This window comes from Euleptes europaea, chromosome 15, assembly GCF_029931775.1.
Source record: "Euleptes europaea isolate rEulEur1 chromosome 15, rEulEur1.hap1, whole genome shotgun sequence".
Lineage (NCBI taxonomy): Eukaryota > Metazoa > Chordata > Lepidosauria > Squamata > Sphaerodactylidae > Euleptes > Euleptes europaea.
The window spans coordinates 59,650,614-59,668,747 of record NC_079326.1 but is presented as its reverse complement, the minus strand read 5'-3'; the positions used below and the strand labels follow the sequence as shown (position 1 = coordinate 59,668,747).

At 41.6% G+C, this 18,134-nt stretch overlaps 1 protein-coding gene across 1 annotated transcript in view; it reads right to left on the bottom strand.

The window, feature by feature from the left end:
- Nucleotides 1-18,134, bottom strand: part of SPAG16 (sperm associated antigen 16) — a 220,209-nt gene that overhangs the window by 2,899 nt on the left and 199,176 nt on the right. Inside the window, exon 15 of the mRNA XM_056861239.1 lies at nucleotides 14,463-14,528. Coding sequence (XP_056717217.1) covers nucleotides 14,463-14,528 — 66 coding nt within the window. The remainder of the gene's footprint in view (nucleotides 1-14,462; nucleotides 14,529-18,134) is intronic.

Here is an 18,134-nt window from a genome sequence, read left to right as displayed (position 1 = left end):
GAAGAAAATAGCCGCTTTGGCAATTGGACTCTATGAATTCCCTCCCCTCCCCAAACCCCACCGTCCTCAGGCTCCGCCCCAAAAATCTCTAGATACTTCCAAACCCAGAGCTGGCAACCCTAGTCCCATCTCTCAGGGTCACATCAGGATGCCCCTGGCTGGGGGAACATTTCAGGGTGCAGAGCCAGAACTAAGGGGCAGACTGGAAATGACGGCACCCATGGGTCTGACGCGTGACAGCCACAAACATGTTGAAGGGATTGAAAAATGCGGTTCTGACTGGGCCTGCAGCTGGGTGGGCTGAGCCGCTCCCATGGTGCCTTTTTCAAGGGCCACAATGGCTGCACCCCCATGTGTGCCCGGCCCGGCCCTGAGTCTCCCCAAACACTTGACGAGAAGCAGAGTTTTGAACAGCCAGATAACAAAACTGTTTTGCCTGCCTGATGGCTTAACCGGAAGAATGTCTAAAATCAATTCTCAATTCGCATCTATTTTCCGTAAAGGTTGCTGAGAAGCACGAGTGGGCGTGAGCACTGACTGAATGCTGCCAAAAGGAACCTGCAGCGCCATTGCATATTTGCATGCGGATTCTTTTTCTGTGCCGTGATTTAATTATCACATGTAGTTCCTTGCGTGTATTGGGAAGGGAACTCAGAAGCGGAAAAAGAAAGGAACCGAACGGGGTGGTAAAGGGTACAGGCACTGAAGTTTGAACAAAGTGCGGAAACCACAGATATAAGAATGAGGACAATGCCAGGGAATTCTGTACCCCAAAATCCAGGAGGCACTTTGCTAAGGGTCTCTGGTGCGTGTCTGGCTGCTTCCTGAAACCCTTCTCATGAAGCTTGTTAGGGAAGGAGACCCCCTCCTCCCCCTTGGCTCCTGTCGTCTCACAGGCTGCTTTTCCTGCAGGAATTCAAGAGCCCAAAGGAAGGAGGAGGCCAAGCAGACCCTTTGCTTCAGAAACATCCTGACCGACAGGCATGAGCTCTCCATTTCACACCACAAGGGGCTGCATAGAAACCGCTGCCCTGGTTGATATGTTGGGCTGTAATGAGGATGGAATAGGGTGGCTGTTTATAAAAATGCACGGCTCCAGTGTTGAGCTCCCCCACTCATAAATTTAGGTGCAGAGCAATTACTGTGCACTCATCCTACCGGGTGAATCTTATTAGCTTCAAGCAAGATAAATGGGAGCTTTCACTGCTAACCGGCTAGTGCAGGAAGAACCAAGGAAGCTGTGTGTGTGTGTGTGTGTGTGTGTGTGGGAGGGGGGTATTGGGAAAGCACATGGGCCTCCAGAACAAACATGGAGGAAAAGCCCACAAAGCACCCTGGATTTAAAGAGATGTTACTCCTTACAGGGGCCACACCGATGATGATGATGATGATGATGATGAAGGAGAAGAAGAAGCTGTCAAGTCATAACCAAATCATGGTGACCCCATCCACGAGTATTATTCCCTATTCTTCAAATGTCTGATACTGTTGAAGGACAGGACTAAGCTTCCAATAAAAATAGGAATAAAAAGCAAGACCCCTCCCCTCAGCAAATGTTTCCTGCACTAGAAATGGTTAAATAATGGTGGATTATTATTGCCTTGTTTGTTTAGAACCAGGCTTACCTTTTGCTAAACCAAGGACTGGGGAGTTCCTTGTGGCGTTGGAGAAGCGGACGTGTTAGGCTTGCAGAAGTTCTTTGCGTACATTTGCATGTCGAGCTCAAGATCACTGCAGACCTGACACGGCACTTTCTACAGCAGCTGCCTCGGCTATGCTGCTTGGGGTTTTTTTTGTTTTGTTTTTAAGGAGCTTAGCTGATCAATTTTTGTTTTGTTTTATCTATCAAAGTGGAGCCTCTTGGATCCCAGGAGCCATGAGGTCAAAAGAGGAGGTGAGCAACCATCAGGGCAGCCTTTGGAAGAGTGCCGTCTTTAAGCCAAAGATCACGGCCTCCTCAGACATTCACTCCAATAAGCAACACTCCTAAAGCCCTTACGGATACGCACATCTCAGCTGCTGCGTGGCAAGTATTCCCACTGCCCGTCAGCTTCAGGTTCGGTCCAGGCCAGCCGCAGGGAGGGCAAAGTCTGCCTCTGGGCCAAAGTCACGGCACCACCCAAGGATGGAAAGGTAAGGAGGAGACAGAGGCGATCCATGGGAAATGCTCCTGGTGCTGTCGGATGCAGACTTCCAGCAGGCAGAGCTGGATGCCAGTGGAGAGCTGTCCACAGTCTCCAAGAGGCCAGGCTTCAGTTTGTCCCTGCAATAAGAGCATGAAACGGTCCCCAACCCCAGAGTCTTCCAGGGTCCAATGAGCAAGAAGAGTCCTGTGATACGGGCTGTGCTAGCGCAGTACTTATGGGGCAACTATGGGGTTCCCTTGGGGATGGGGAGTGCTGTGATGCATCCTTCGTACCGACCAGACGGGGAACCCATTCGAAATGGGGTGGCCTAGTTTCCTGCTCAGGCTGGGGTCTGAACAGGGACTGGGATTGCCGAACTCACTGCAGTTGTAACAGTTCAGCATTGCCCACCCTTTAGAGAGGGTTATGTTTTTCTGATCATATTCTTGTCATGCTGTTCTGGTGTGTTCCAGGGTTCCCTGCCTTATGCTCGAAGCGGACATGGAACATTCCTGAAGGGACCTGTAGGGAGGCTTTTTGTAACTGAGCACGATGGGAGGCCGGGGCCTGAGACCCCCACCTCGTGAATTGAAGGTGACCACCCCTGTCCTTTCCAGCCTCTTGGAATAATGTATTACAAGCCTCCTTCTACCACAACGTCTCCTTTCCCCACTCTTTTCTCCATGACTCGTGAAATATGTCCAGTTTCACAGGATGAGCCTGAAGAGCGAGTTCTGACTCACCACAGCTTAACCTGGAATAAACTTGTTTCGTCTCAGAAGGGGCCACTTGATTCCTGCTTTACTGTGCTACTAACAACTGACGCGGCTACCCCTGGAGTGGAGGAAAGGGGTGGAAGAGCCACCACCCACTCAGTACCCGCACCCACTATTCTAAGAGGAAGCTCTTATGCTATACATGGAAGTTGTCATGTAACGAATGTAAAAGCGGGTTTTTAAAAACATTTGTGGGTGTGTCAAATCACAGCGTCCCAGCTCAGGTGGCTCACGCGTTGCTCCCGCCCCCACCATGGGCCCTGCCTCCCACCACCTCCCTCCTTTATAGCCAAACCACGGCTGCACACGGATGTCCAGGGATCACGTGGCTCTTCTGGCGTGGGCTGCTACCATTTGCACATAAGCTGCAGCCACACTGTGTGTGTGAAGTGTCGTCAAGTCGTAGCCGACTTATGGCGACCCCTTTTTGGGGTTTTCATGGCAAGAGACTCACAGAGGTGGTTTGCCAGTGCCTTCCTCTGCACAGCAACCCTGGTATTCCTTGGTGGTCTCCCATCCAAATACTAACAAGGGCTGGCCCTGCTTAGCTTCTGAGATCTGACGAGATCAGGCTAGCCTGGGCCATCCAGGTCAGGGCGCAGCCACACTAGTGCTTAAGAAATGATGCTGACCGCACAACCCACATCTTGATCCAGGAGAACAGAAAGTACCTTCTGTGAAAAACAATCTCTTAATACACATTTTCTTGCCTAATGTGCCACCCTGATTAATAATTCTGTTCTCTGCTATGCTTTGATCTGGGAATCTTGTTTCAACTTCCATTTCTGAAGAGTCTTGAAATCTGTGCAGCAGCAGACACCATCTCTGTAGTTCAGTGTGATCCTACTTCGTAATTACATCTTGCACAAGTAGCAGCATCAATCGTCAACCGAAGATCCTGTTAGCTTTTCTGCATCTATAATGGTACCTCATGGAAATTATGAAGTAACCTTTACTAACGTCTGACTCTGAGTTTATGCAAAGCACAGAATCTCCAGAATACATCAATAGGGTTATTCAGGCACCTTTTGGATTTTATATTCGGTTCCCTGCCTGTTTCTGTCTGTCAACTGTAGCGAAGCGGCAGCTTCTTTATTTCTGTCATCCGCATAAGATCTGACTCCAGAATCTTTGGGTTCAGTAATGAATAAGAACTGACATCAAATATCAATACTATTGGCCTGGCTAAATGGTAACTGACATCAGGCTGGACTTCTGAAGAGGTAAACAATATTGAAATTTTGTTTTGGTATGAGATCTGTCTGACATTATTTGTCCTTCAGTAAATCAATGGAAGGCTGACCTGAAATGTTTGCCTTTCTGCTGGGGCGGGGGAGGGCTGGGGGGGGAGAAGGCGGAAGGGTGCATTATTGATAGTAAACATATTTTCCACAGTCCTTGTGGGTTTCATGAAATTGCGTCTCCAAAATACTTAAAGGAAGAGGCATAGAAAACATAAAGAAAGACCGAATCCTGACTGAAATGGGTCTAGAGAATCTGTCTCCTCCAGGCTCACATGAAGCTGCACTCATTCAAGCTAAAGCCTTTTCCCCATAAGAAGAAGAATTGGTTTTTATATGCCAACTTTCCCTACCACTTAAGGGAGAATCAAACCAGCTTCCCTTCCCCACAACAGACACTCTGTGAGGTAGGTGGGCTGAGAGAGCTCTAAGAGAACTGTGACTAGCCCAAGGTCACCCATCTGGCTTTATGTGTAGGCCTCCACCGCTCATGTGGAGGAGTGGGGAATCAAACCCGTTTCTCCAGATCAGAGTCCGCTGCTCATGTGGAGGGGTGAGGAATCAAACCCGGTTCTCCAGATTAAAGTCCATAATGCAGGAAAATGATTTCAAATAAAGATAAGACAATAACATATTTACAAAAAACTTGGAGTAAGGAAGGTCAGATATCAGAAAATACAGCATGTAAAATTATGAAAGGACTAGAGGAAATAAAAGTGATTAAATTTATTGGAACATAATTTTTTTACAAAATGGTACAAAACACCAACGCAATTAGTGAATATGTTTCCAGGACTAAGCCCCATGTGTTGGCATTGTAGGCAATCTAAAGGTTGGTTCTCCCACATGTGGTGAGAATGCCCAGAGGTTAGGGACTTTTGGACACAAATATTAGAAATCATAAGGAGAATATGTAAAGTATCCTTAACCATAGATTTTAAGCTAATGCTAATGAGCACAACAGGGAACTCGGGGGTAAATAAGAGGGATCAGGCCATACTCAAGACTATGCTATTAGCAAGCAAAGCAGTAATAGCTCTGAGTTGGAAGGATAAAAGTAAATGGACTATAGAAATCTGGCACAACTATCTGTTTGAATTTATACAGTCGGATATCGTCGAGATGATGCACCAGAAGACTTCATGGGACGACAAGAGCAGGGAAATCACGAGTAGATGGAAGACCTACTTAGAGTGGATATCAGTGGAAGGAAGAAAAGACATTCGGTGGAAGATACAGACTTTGTGCCCGTGGCTGGGGACAAGAGACTAAAAATTACAAGGAGAAGGAGTGGGGCTAGGGAGGGGGATGGGAGGGATGGGAGGGAATGAGAAAAGTATGTTATACAAACATTGTATGTAGAATAAGAAATATATTGAAATTTGTATAAAAAGAAACAATTAAAAAAAGTCCATAATGCTATATTGGGGCCTCTGAGTGGGAGTGATGTAGCTCAAATGAGGGCGCAGGGGGGCACCTTCTCCAGGGCAGGTCTCACAACCATTTTTTTCAAAGTGGTCAGAAAGATGTCCTCTTGCAGAAAGGCAATTATTACCTCTTGGCAATAAACCAAGCCTAGCCAGGCGTGACATTATCTGCCATGACAGGCAAAGGCGGAGCCTAGACAGGGTGGGCTCCACACTTCTGAGGAGCCCAACTGCTTCAACGGGCCTCACCAAGCGCATACCTACTTATACGGTAAGATTTACAATGCAATCCTAGGCCGAGTTATTCCAATCTATTGACTTCAGTGGGTTTAAGCTGCAGTAACTCTGCATCAGAATACACTGTTAGAAGAGGCAAAAATACATATGGATAGAGTGGATGTATTGTGTAATTTATAATCATAGTTAATCTCTGAGCTGCACATTAGCAAGGATTTCTTTAATCTGCTATTCTGGCCAGCTCCAGAAAGATTCACGCAGAAGCCTTTCGAAGAGCGGGTGCCTGCACCGTACCATACTCTCCAAGAGAATAGGCGAAGCTACCTTTTTATTCAGAGTTTTTTTGTTTTTCCTACAAACAACTGAAGGGTCTCACTTTCATGGCACAACAGCCATATCTAGTATTTCAGGCTGCCCACGCTCAGATCTCCTGAAGTCATATGAATAAAACATAGAAAGACTCTCATTTAACTGTGAAAGTAAAGTCACCTTCTGACCATGTTCCCCTAATTAAAAATGACTACACAGACTTTCAAACCTTGCCAATTAATGTTCACAATCATTAATGATGAGTTACAGTTCCCAGCATGTGATCCTGTCCCTCCAGAATTTGAAATGCAGCAAAACATCAAGAAGAGGGCATGAGGAATGCGCAAGCAGGCGGCAGGGCTGGCGAGAACGTGTGAAAACCTCTCATGGTGCCTGCTGGTTTTGCAGTGAAAACAAACTTCACACATATGTGGTGGAATTGTCCTCAAGCACAATGTTTTTGGCAACTGGTGTTATCTCGTGGCATTTAATTTCGAGTGAGTTGTAGCTTTTACTGAATTGTGTTCTTTCAATTCCAAATAATTATTGGGTGATTGTATAGTGACAGCAGCTAGGAAGGTTTTGCAAAGGTCTGGAAACAGAAAAAATTATCCTCAGAAAAGAAAGACTGGTTGGGCAAGGTTAAAGTATGTGTATTTATTGAAACTCACAGATTTTCAAAACAGTGAGGATGCTGCAAAGTTAGACTGAGGATGTAGAGATGTAATCCACTGTATGGAGACAACTTCATTTGAAATATGTGTCGTACTACAATGTATTTATTAACTTTCCTGTAAATGAGGACCCAAAGCGGCTTAATTCATTCTTTTCTCCTCCATTTTACTCTCACAACGACCCAGTAAGGTACTAGAAAAGAGCAAGAGTCCAGTAGCACCTTAAAGACTAACAAAAATATTTTCTGGCAGGGTATGAGCCAGTGAGGTATGTTATGCTGAGAGTGTGTGACTGGCCCAAGGACACACAGCAAGCTTCCATGGCAGAGGGGGGATCTAAACTCGGGTCTCTCAGATCCTAGCTGGACATTGTAACCACTACGACACACTGATAAAAGGTTTTTCATCTTTGATATATTTTTTGGCTAAATCTATAAGTCTGTAGTTTTTCTTTTGGTATTTGACTTTTTGATGTATTATGGCATTATATGAATATAAACTAGATGTATGTGTGTGTGTGTTAAATGCCGTCAAGACGCTTCCCAAATGGCTTGTCTTTTTTTTTTTTATTAAAGATTTTATTGGGTTTTATATTACAAATTTTCTATTGCAATAATCAACATCTATAACAATATAAAATTTCAATTCTGACTTAATGTTGTTATAATTCCATACAATATATATATAAAAAAAGAAAATTTTGGAAAATTTATGACTTCCCCTTCACCTCTATCTGCCTCTTAATAAAAAGTTCATCCCGTCGTAGTTGATCTAATCTTAATAATCTATTAATATCATTTAAAAAAATTTTTTAAACCATAATCTGTTAATAAGTATAATTTTACTTATTCATTATAAAAAAAACAAAAATAACCCCTGGATCAGATTAGAAAATATTCTTCCATTCTTCCCAATTTTAACTCATATTCACAATAATTCATCCACGCCTCCCATCCCCCCAAAAACTGAACATCATTTTCTTCATTTAAGATAGCTGTGAGTTTTGCCATTTCTGCCACTTCAAACATTTTAACAATCCAGTCTTTTTTCTCGGGAATTTCGGTCCCTTTCCATTTTGCTGCATAAAGCATTCTCGCAGCTGTTGTGGCATAAATCAAAAAAGTTCTTTGTGTAAACAAGTCATCAGGAATCATACTCAATAACATCATTTCTGGTATTTTGGGTATATTTTTTTGTAGTATTAGTCTCAATTCGTTGTAAATCATGTCCCAAAAGTCTTTAGCTTTGTCGCAGGTCCACCACATATGATAAAAGGAACCAATTTCCTTGTTACATTTCCAGCAGATAGGGGACATTGTTTTATAAATCTTTGCAATCTTCTTGGGTGTTAGATACCATCTATTCATCATTTTATAAATGTTTTCTCTCACTGACTGTGCTTTTATTCCTTTTAGATCTTTGGACCATAGTCGTTCCCATTTATTTAAAGCGATATCATGTCCTACATTTTGAGCCCAGTCAATCATAGTTGGTTTAATCGTATCCTGCTCACCATATAGTGTTAAAAGGAGATTATACATTTTAGAAATCAGTTTTGTATTGTTATCCAATAGAATCTTTTGAAGAGAAGATTTTTCTTTAGAAAATCCATTTTTAACATCTTGTACAAAAACTGATTTGATTTGATAATATTGAAGCCATTGTAGATCCTCCTTAAGAAGTTGAAAGTCTTTTAATGAGCATTTCTTTCCATCCCAATTAATTAAATCTTGATAGGTAATAAATTTATCTGGTCTAAGTGGGCGCAATGTTAACATTTCTTGAGGGGATATCCACATCGGTGTTACTGGTTCCAAAATATGTTTATATCTCATCCAGATATGGAGTAGAGAGGACCTGATTATATGATTACGAAATGTTGCTTGTAACTTAATTTTATCATACCACAAGTAGCCATGCCATCCGCTTAAGTTATTGTAACCTTCCAAGTCTAGCAAACGTGTGTTTGACAAACTCATCCAGTCTTTTAGCCATACTAAAGCTACCGCTTCAGCATAAAGTTGAAAATTAGGTAATGCTAAACCTCCTCTAGTTTTTAGATCCACCAGATATTTATAAGCAATTCTTGGTTTTTTCCCTTGCCAGATGAAATTCAAAATGTCTTTCCTCCAAGTATCAAAGTATTTAGTGTGTGATATTATTAGCAAATTTTGGAATAAGAAAAGCATCCTCGGTAAAACATTCATTTGAATCGTTGAGATACGTCCCATTAATGACAGTTTTTTATTTGACCATATAATCATATCAGTTTTAATCTTACCCCATAACTTGAGGTAATTGTTGGTTATCAAATCTTTATTCTTTGCAGTAATCCAAATTCCCAGGTATTTAACTTTGTTGGCTTTCTCCCAACCGGTATATGATATAAATTCCTGTTGCTGTATTTGCGGTAAATTTTTGAATATTATCTTTGTTTTTTCTTGGTTCACTTTGAAGCCTGATATTTTCCCAAAGTCGTCCAAAGTCTCCCGAAGTATATTCATTGATTGTGTTGGATTCTCCAAAATTAACAGGAGGTCGTCCGCGAATGCTCTCACCTTAAATTCATGTTTTTTTAATTCTTAACCCGCGGATGTCCTCCATACTTCTTAGTTTCACACATAACGGTTCCAACACCAACAAAAATAAAAGTGGAGACAGGGGACATCCCTGTCTAGTCCCTTTCGTGATTTGGCAGTTATCTGACATTGATTCATTGACTAAAATTTTAGCCTGTTGAGAGGTATAAATAGCCGATACACCTTTCTGAAAACGGTCTCCAAAGTTCAATTTATCCAAAATCTGTTTCAAAAAATTCCAAGAAACCATATCAAAAGCTTTTTCTGCATCCAAAAATACAAATGCCGCAGTTTGTTGGATATTCTGGTCATAATATTCCAATGAGTCCAGTAAAATTCTTACATTATCTTTTATTTGCCTTCCTGGTATAAAGCCTGCTTGGTCTTCATGTATAAGATCCTTAATAAATTGTTTTATCCTACATGCCAAAACCGAAGCAAAAATTTTGTAATCCACATTTAACAGCGATATAGGTCTATAGTTGGATGTTTTTTCTGGATCTCTTCCTTCTTTGGGTATCAATGATATAAATGCATGTGACCAAGTCTCCGGAGATGTTCCCTCATCCAAAATTGCATTATAAAGTAAGCCAAAAAAAACCACTAAATTGTCACTAAATATTCTGTAAAATAGTGCAGTAATTCCATCTGGTCCCGGTGTTTTATCCGTTTTTTGTCTCAGTATTGCTTCTTGTATTTCTTCCCTTGTGACTGGAGCTTCAATACATTCTCTTTGGGTTGTTGATAAAGCTTTCATCTGTATTGAATTTAGGAATTTGTCTATTTTCTGCTTTGAAGTATTTTCTTTCTGATATAACTTGGAATAGAATGAAACAAATTCTTTTTGAATTTCTGAAGTTGAATAGACTGGTCCTTTAACAGTTTGGATTTTTGTTATAATCTTCTTTTGAAATGAATCCTTCAGTTGTGTTGCCAAAAGTTTTCCAAATTTATTTGCATATTCAAAGTATTTTTGTTTAGCAAATTTCAAGTTTTTATTCATTTCCTCCATTATGACCAAGTTTAATTGGTGTTTAGATGCAGAGATCTTTATTTGAATTTCTCTTTTCTCCTCTTCCTGTGTTGCCATTATCAATTTCTGTTCCAAATTTTGTAAGTTCCAAAGTATATTATTAGTAAATTGTAGTTGAGTCTTCTTCCAAGCCGAGTGTTTCTGTATCATAAAACCTCTCAAAACAGCCTTAAATGCATCCCAAACTGTATTCAAAGAGGTTTCCCCATTAAGATTAATTTCAAAAAAGTCTTTCATTAAAACCTGTAATTCCTTATGTATCTTATTGTCTTTTAAAAGTTTATCATTCATTCGCCATCTAAATGCTTGTTTATTGTTCCACTCAAAAGTAACAGGGTTGTGGTCAGAAAAAGTTCTAGGTAGGATGTGGATTTTACGTACCTGAGTGAAAATTGATTTACTGGCCCATATCATATCAATTCTGGAGTGCGAGTCATGTCTTGCTGAATAAAAGGTATATTCTTTAGCAGTTGTATTCATTGTTCTCCAAATGTCTTGTAATTCTAATTCTGAAGCCATGGTGAAGAAAGTTTTAGGCAAGCATCCGTCATTAACATCTTTTGCTCTTGATTTTTTGTCCAAAGATGGGAGAGTAACTCCATTGAAATCGCCCATCAATAAAATTTGATCTTTTGCGTGTTGGGCAATCAGGTCGTGTAATTTTTCATAGAAGGATTTTTTCCCTTCATTGGGTGCATAAATTCCAACCACAATTGTCCTTTGTCCCAATATTTTAGTTCTGATAATTACAATTCTTCCTTCATTATCTTTGTATAATAATTCTGGACAAAGACTGGGATGGGCATATATTACCACTCCCTTTGTTTTAGTTTTAGCTGATGCAATAAATGCTTGTCCAAGCACCTGTTTCTCCAAATATTTTTTATGCTTTAAAGCTATATGGGTCTCTTGTAGACAAATTAGGGAGTATTTATATTTCTGTAGGTATTTAAAAATTCTAGCCCTTTTGGTTTTCTCATTCAATCCATTTACATTCCAAGAAATTACTTTTGCCATAGTGTGGTATTTTTTAACAAAGTAAAAAGTCTATAATTTGGTGCCTCCTTCTGCACCCTGTGCCTCTTCTTCTTCCTCCTCTTCTTCCTCCTTCCATTCCCCAGATAATTCTTTAAGGTCCATTTTGTATTTTCTCAAAAATTTTCCCACATCTGCTTGAGATAGAATTGTCATTTTCATTTCTTTGTAGGTGAAAGCCAAACCTTGTGGCATGATCCAACGATATTTGATACCATTAGCTTTCAATGTAGACACAAAATCTTTGTAGTTATTCCTCTGTGAAAGTAAATGCCTTGGAATGTCTTTTAATAATATTAAAGAGGAATCTCCTGCAGACACTGGATTTTCATAATGAATCTTCATAATCTTATCTTTAACTATAGTGTCATAAAACACTATCATCAAATCTCTTGGCTTAGATCTTCTCATTCTAGCAGGTAATGGTATCCTGTATATTCTGTTAATGGCTTGTTTTAATTCTTGTTCATCTATCTGAAATAAGTAGGCCAAATTTGGTATTGCAGATTCTTTATTGTCTCCCATCATATCTGGAAAATTGCGTATACGAAGATTAGTCTCTTTCACTCTCATCTCCATCATAGCTATTTGATTTTTTGCCGCCATCTGATCAGTTTGTATTGTTTCAATCTGTTTTTCTTGGCTTATTAATTTTTTCTTTGTATCCTTATGTTCATCCATCACTTTCTTAATTGATGCATCCATCGCTTGCATATCTGTCTTCATAACAGTCATTTGAGTTTTTACTTCTTTCAAGTCTCCTGTAACCCCAAATGGCCTGTCTTTGACAGCCTTGCTCAGGTCTTGCAAACTGAGGGCCGTGGCTTCCTTGATGGAGTCAACCCATCCCTTATTGGGTCTTCCTCTTTTCCTGCTGCCCTCAACTTTTCCTAGCATGATTGCCTTTTCCAGTGACTCTTGTCTTCTCATAATGTGACCAAAATAAGATAGCTTCAGTTTAGTCATTTCAGGCTTGATTTGATCTATAACCCACTGGTTTGTTTTTTTTGGCAGTGCACGGTATCCTCCAACACCACATTTGTTGTTGTTCTCTAGCCAGTATCTCTATTTATGCGGCTGAATTATGTCTGTGATGTGAAATCATTAGCACAGAGCAGAATTCGCTTGCATAGCCTTGACTTTTGCCCATTTGAGTTTTGTAAAATAAGTTGTCAGCTGTCATAATGATAAACAAACTGAGCTTTTAGTTACAGAGAAGATGTGATGCTGGGAATGGCTGGAAGGTTCTCTTGTCCAACTCCTGACTGTATCTCCAAGGAATAAAATATGACCATGAAAAGAGAGGAAGAACAAGCACTGCCAGAGGTGCCGGTGGAGTGAAAAATGCATCCCGAAAACAAATCCAGACACCTCAAGTAGTGCCACACATGCCCCAGAGTATGAAAATCTACAAGATCATCCTCAAAGAACTTATATACAATTATTTTCTGAATTTAAGTACGGCTGTAATTAGACTTCTAATTCTGAAAGCACAATTCATCTCTTCTGAAAAGTCCTTTGTGCAGACCAATAACTTGCCTGAGAGTCTGGCTGGAGGACAGAAGCCTTACCTCAGCCAGTAGCAGAGAAGAACACCCCCCACCCTTATGGCTCAACTCAAGATCCCGACGGGCAGCGTTGTGGATGTTTATTTCAGAATCCTATGAACTTTGGGGCTGAGAACCCGTAAAAGTGGAAAGGATACAGGACTATTTGCCAAGGGACCGCTATATTATCAAGTTTTTTAAAAAAATCTTTGTGTTTAAAACATGAAATCTAATTAGACGGCTGTAGTAAATTCTGATGTCAAGTAGGATGCATTATTTTTGGGGAAAACGTATTTATCATACAGCGAATAGCCAAGTATGGCCTACTACGGGAGCAATCCTAAATCAGACTGGCCAGGGATCCTGGAAGCTTTTTTTTTTTTTTTGGGCCATCTTCTGGGCATGGAGTAAGGGTTGCTGGGGGGTGTGGGAGGGGAGGTAGTTGTGAATTTCCTGCATTGTGCAGGAGGTTGGACTAGATGACCCTGGTGGTCCCTCCCAAATCTATGATTCTATGATTCAGGTGTATTCAGAAGTAAGCACCATGATATTCAATGGGGCTTATTCCTAGGAGATTGTCCTTTGGACTGAAAACTATGTGGATCAAAAGAAATTGCACATTGAGGCCAACCAGGCCTGGGACGTAGGTTTCTGGAAACATCAGATGTTATTTCAGTACTGGTATATTCAGAACTGTAGAAGTGATTTAGACTGAAAGATAAGCTTGAACAATTTGGCAGAAGGATTGTGTGCACCTACAGTTCAGCTGCCGGCTGCCTGCCTTGCACGTATCTATGATTAATTTATATAACTGTAATTACAGCTACTCTAAAACTGTACCCCTCACTTTGTTTAATCAACCCTCTACTGGCAATTTCCTTCTTTCCTAATTAAGTTACTAAAGATGTCAACCAATGATTCCAGCATGATGTTTAATGCCAGCTGTAATATTCCATATCAAAATAATATACTAATCTGTGAAATCATCTTGCTTCATTTAGTCATTTGAGGTCATGCAGGGAAATGTCGGTCCTTTACCTGAAAACACCTTAATTCAACATACTCCAGTATTTTCCAATCAAACAGTATTGTTGCCAGGAGACGACAGCTCAGGCGGAAACTCAGACCAAGAGTACTGAAGGTACCACACAGTATTAAATGATCGAAAGGCTTCATTTGCCCATAGTGACACAAATGCATAACTAGATCTGACTGATTACACACAGCCAGTGGGACGCTTGTCTGGCAGCTCCCACATGAGGAGAAAATGATATGGCGGAAACTTTGGGGGAAAGTGACTACATAATCATGGAATTCTTGGTTTTATGAAAATCTAACCCAGAGAACATTTAGCTCAGCACCAGTTTCCATACTTGTCTCAGGTAGAAGGCGGTGCTGGATGGTAAAAGGCAATAATTTTGTGCTGAACATACACCCTGTGCATTTGACTGCAGTCCTTCATAGTATTTATTCCTCACCTTCATGTTGAATGTAGCATGGTTGCAGGAATGCAGGTGGCCACAGAAGGTCTGAGCGCACAGTCCCTGCAAAAAGAAGAAGAAGATCAGCAAGACAGGTTAGAATAGCACACCCAGGAATGTACAAAAGTGATCTAAAGTCTCCTGGCTACAGTCCACTTTCTTTCTTCCTTTCTTCCTTCCTTTCTTCCTTCCTTCCTTTCTGTAAATGTCTAGGGACCAGTGTATACATCTCTCTGCAGAAAACTTCTATAACTCATTCTTTTAAAGACGGTCATCTGATTAAAGAAGTCTTAATTGTTTGATGAAATTTGCATAGAAACACAAGATTACTTTTGAAGGAAAAGCACTCTAGATAAAGCAAGTTCTGGTTTAGAAGAGACTTTCCCCTCTTTTACTTTTTTTGTAAGTTTTTGCATTAAAACAATTAGAATGTTTTGAACATCTCGTTCTCCACTAATCTGAGGCACTTTTGAAGTCGATGCGTTTGTAGCTGATGCCTCTCTGTTTCTTTTATCTGAATACACAAATGGACAGTGCACTGGACTGATCAGAGGATATATAGGCCCTAGAGCACCCAGGCATCCACAAGGACTTACTCTTTACACGTAAACTCTGACAGCCTGGTCTACAAAAAACCCAAAAAACATAACAGCAGTAACTCTTGGAAGGCACATGCTTTGGTGCCCTACAAAGCCAGCATGGTGTGGTGGTTAAGAGCGGTGGTTTGGAGAGGTGGAGTCTGATCTGGAGAACAGGGTTTGATTCCCCACTCCTCCACATGAGTGGCGGAAGCTAATCTGGTGACCTGGATTTGTTTCCCCACTCCTACACACAAAGCCAGCTGGGTGACCTTGGGCTAGTCACAGCTCTCTTAGAGCTCTGTCGGCCTCACCTACCTCACAGGGTGCCTGTTGTGGGGGGGGGGAGAAAAGGTGATTGTAAGCCGGTTTGATTCTTCCTTAAGTGGGAAAGTGGGCATATAAAAACCAACTCTTCTTCTTCCAAGCTGGATCCTAGACTTCAGCATGCTACATGTATCTACACCCAGGCTTCAGGAACGTACAAGTGGGGGCTGAATAGACTATACAGTGAAACCTTCAAGAAGAACCAAGTATATGAAATCAAAGCAAACAAATAAACCCCTTAAAGTACAATCTGCCACGAGTGCCTCTCGAGGTGGCGGCACTCAACTCAATGAAACCTGTGTGGGATGAATGCTTAGCGTGTGGCACTTTTCATAAAGAGCACAATAGTTGCCAAACAATAGCAAAGTACTCCCAGGATCAGAGAAACCTCTCCTATGTAGAACCTTTCTGAGACAAAATGGAATATGACTATTGATATATCTCTGCTTAAGAAAGACCCCTGAAATAGAACAAAGTGCTCCACAAAGGCTGTGTGAGGAGACCAAAGAGCTGAGAGAGGCAAAAGGATCCTCAAAGAGAGGAAAATGGTATTAGGTGTCTCTATGCCAAAGGTGACTGGGGAAGGCACTGGCAAACCACCCCATAAAACAAAACCTGCCTAGTAAATGTCGGGATATGACGTCACCCCAGGGGTAAGGAATGACCCGGTGCTTGCACAGGGAACCTTTACCTTTTACCTTTATGCCAAAGGTGACCTGACCTGGATGGCCCCATGCTAGCCTGATCTTGTCAGATCTTGGAAGCGAAGCAGGGTCGGCACTAGTTAGCGTGTGGGTGGGAGACCCCCAAGTTAGTTCAGGGTTGCTGCACAAAGGCAGGCTATGGCAAATTACCTCTGAATGACTCTTGCCTCGAAAACCCTACAGGGTCACCATAAATGGGTTGGAATTTCATGGCCTGTCCCACCACCATGCCAAAGGAAAAAGCCTCTGAGCCAGGATGGGGATGATGGTGTGCTCAGAGCGCAAGAGCAATTGAGATACACTGGGCATTTCAGAAACTTGGTACAATCAGTAAAATTATTGGCATACGATTATCCCTGGACATCAACTCTATAGACAGGACAAGGATGGACATGTTAGGGATGGTTTTGCTCTGTACATCGAAGAGGACATACAGTTAAAAAAAAAGTAGAAAACAAGAGGGAAAAACTTGCTAATGGAAGTGCTATTGTTTGATATATTTAAAAGTGGGGGTGGATTACTGCCCCCATTACTTATCCATGGGGTGATGTCACATCACAACATTTACTAGGCAGACTAAGTTTGTGTGTGTGTGTGTGTTAAGTGCCGTCAAGTCGCTTCCGACTCATGGCGACCCTATGAATGAAAGTCCTCCAAAATGTCCTATCTTTGACAGCCTTGCTCAGATCTTGCAAATTGTGGCTTCCTTTATTGAGTCCATCCATCTCTTGTTGGGTCTTCCTCTTTTCCTGCTGCCCTAAACTTTTCCTAGCATGACTGTCTTTTCCAGTGACTCTTGTCATCTCATGACGTGACCAAAATACAATAGCCTCAGTTTATTCATTTTAGCTTCTAGGGTCAGTTCAGGCCTGATTTGATCTATAACCCACTGATTTGTTTTTTTGGCAGTCCACGGAATCCGTAACTAAGTTTACGGGGTGTTTTACAGCTGCCTTCCCCAGTCATCTACACTTTGCTCCCTGCATGCTGGGTCCTTGTTTTACCAACCTTGGAAGGATGGAAGGCTGAGTCAACCTTGAGCTGCCTATCTGAAATGATTTCCTTCGGGATCGAACTCAGGTAGTGAGCAGAGCTTGGACTGCAGTACTGCAGCTTACCACTTTGCACCATGGGACTCCTTATATACCTCTCTGGGATGGCCTTATTTGGGATATTGTGAATAGTTCTCCTTGCTGCATCTTGAAAATGACACTGCAGAGCTGGGAAAGCACAGAAGAGGACAATGAAGATGATTAAGGGGTGGGAGCCCCTTTCCTATGAGGGAAGACAGGAGAGGTTGAGATTTTTCAGCCTTGAAAAAAGATGGCTCAGGAAGGACATGCTATAAGTTTCTAAAATTATGCATGAGGTACAGTGTAAATAAATGAGGTACAATTGCATGCACAATTGTGCAGCACCATTGCAATGATTCATGGGAGATTGAGTTTTCAAGCAGGCAGCCATTACTGACTGTGAAAAGGTAAGTAATTTTAAAATTATCTTGGGGGCATTTTTCAAGGTAGAGTCACCAAATCCCAGTGTAGCTGCAAGGGAATCTCCTTGCATGAACCCCAAAGTTTGGTAAAGTTTGGGACAGGGGGTCCGATTTTATGGGGTCTGGAAGGAGTAGCTTCCATTCCCAATAGAAAAACATTATAAACTTTACCATGCATGGAGGAGTGGGGGTGACCCCTTCCGGACCCCATAAAATTGGACCCCCTGTCCCACTCTTCACCAAACTTTGGAGTTCATGCAAGGAGAGTCCCTTGAAGCAATCCTGAAAATTTGGGAACTCTACCTCCAAAAATGCCTCCCCCAGAGCTCATTAAAAAAATTCCCATAGTGAAAAGCCTGGGGAAAGCCAAAGCCAAAAAAAGCCAAATACCTATTCGGCGATCGATTATTCAACTTAATTCCCAGGTTTTGGTATCTGGTAAAATTAAAATCTGAATGTTGCCGAAACTGCTAATTTCGGGTTTATTTTCATTTCAGGTTTATCGATATGCACAACCCTATATAGTGGTTAAGGTGTCGGACTAGGACCTGGGAGACCCAGGTTC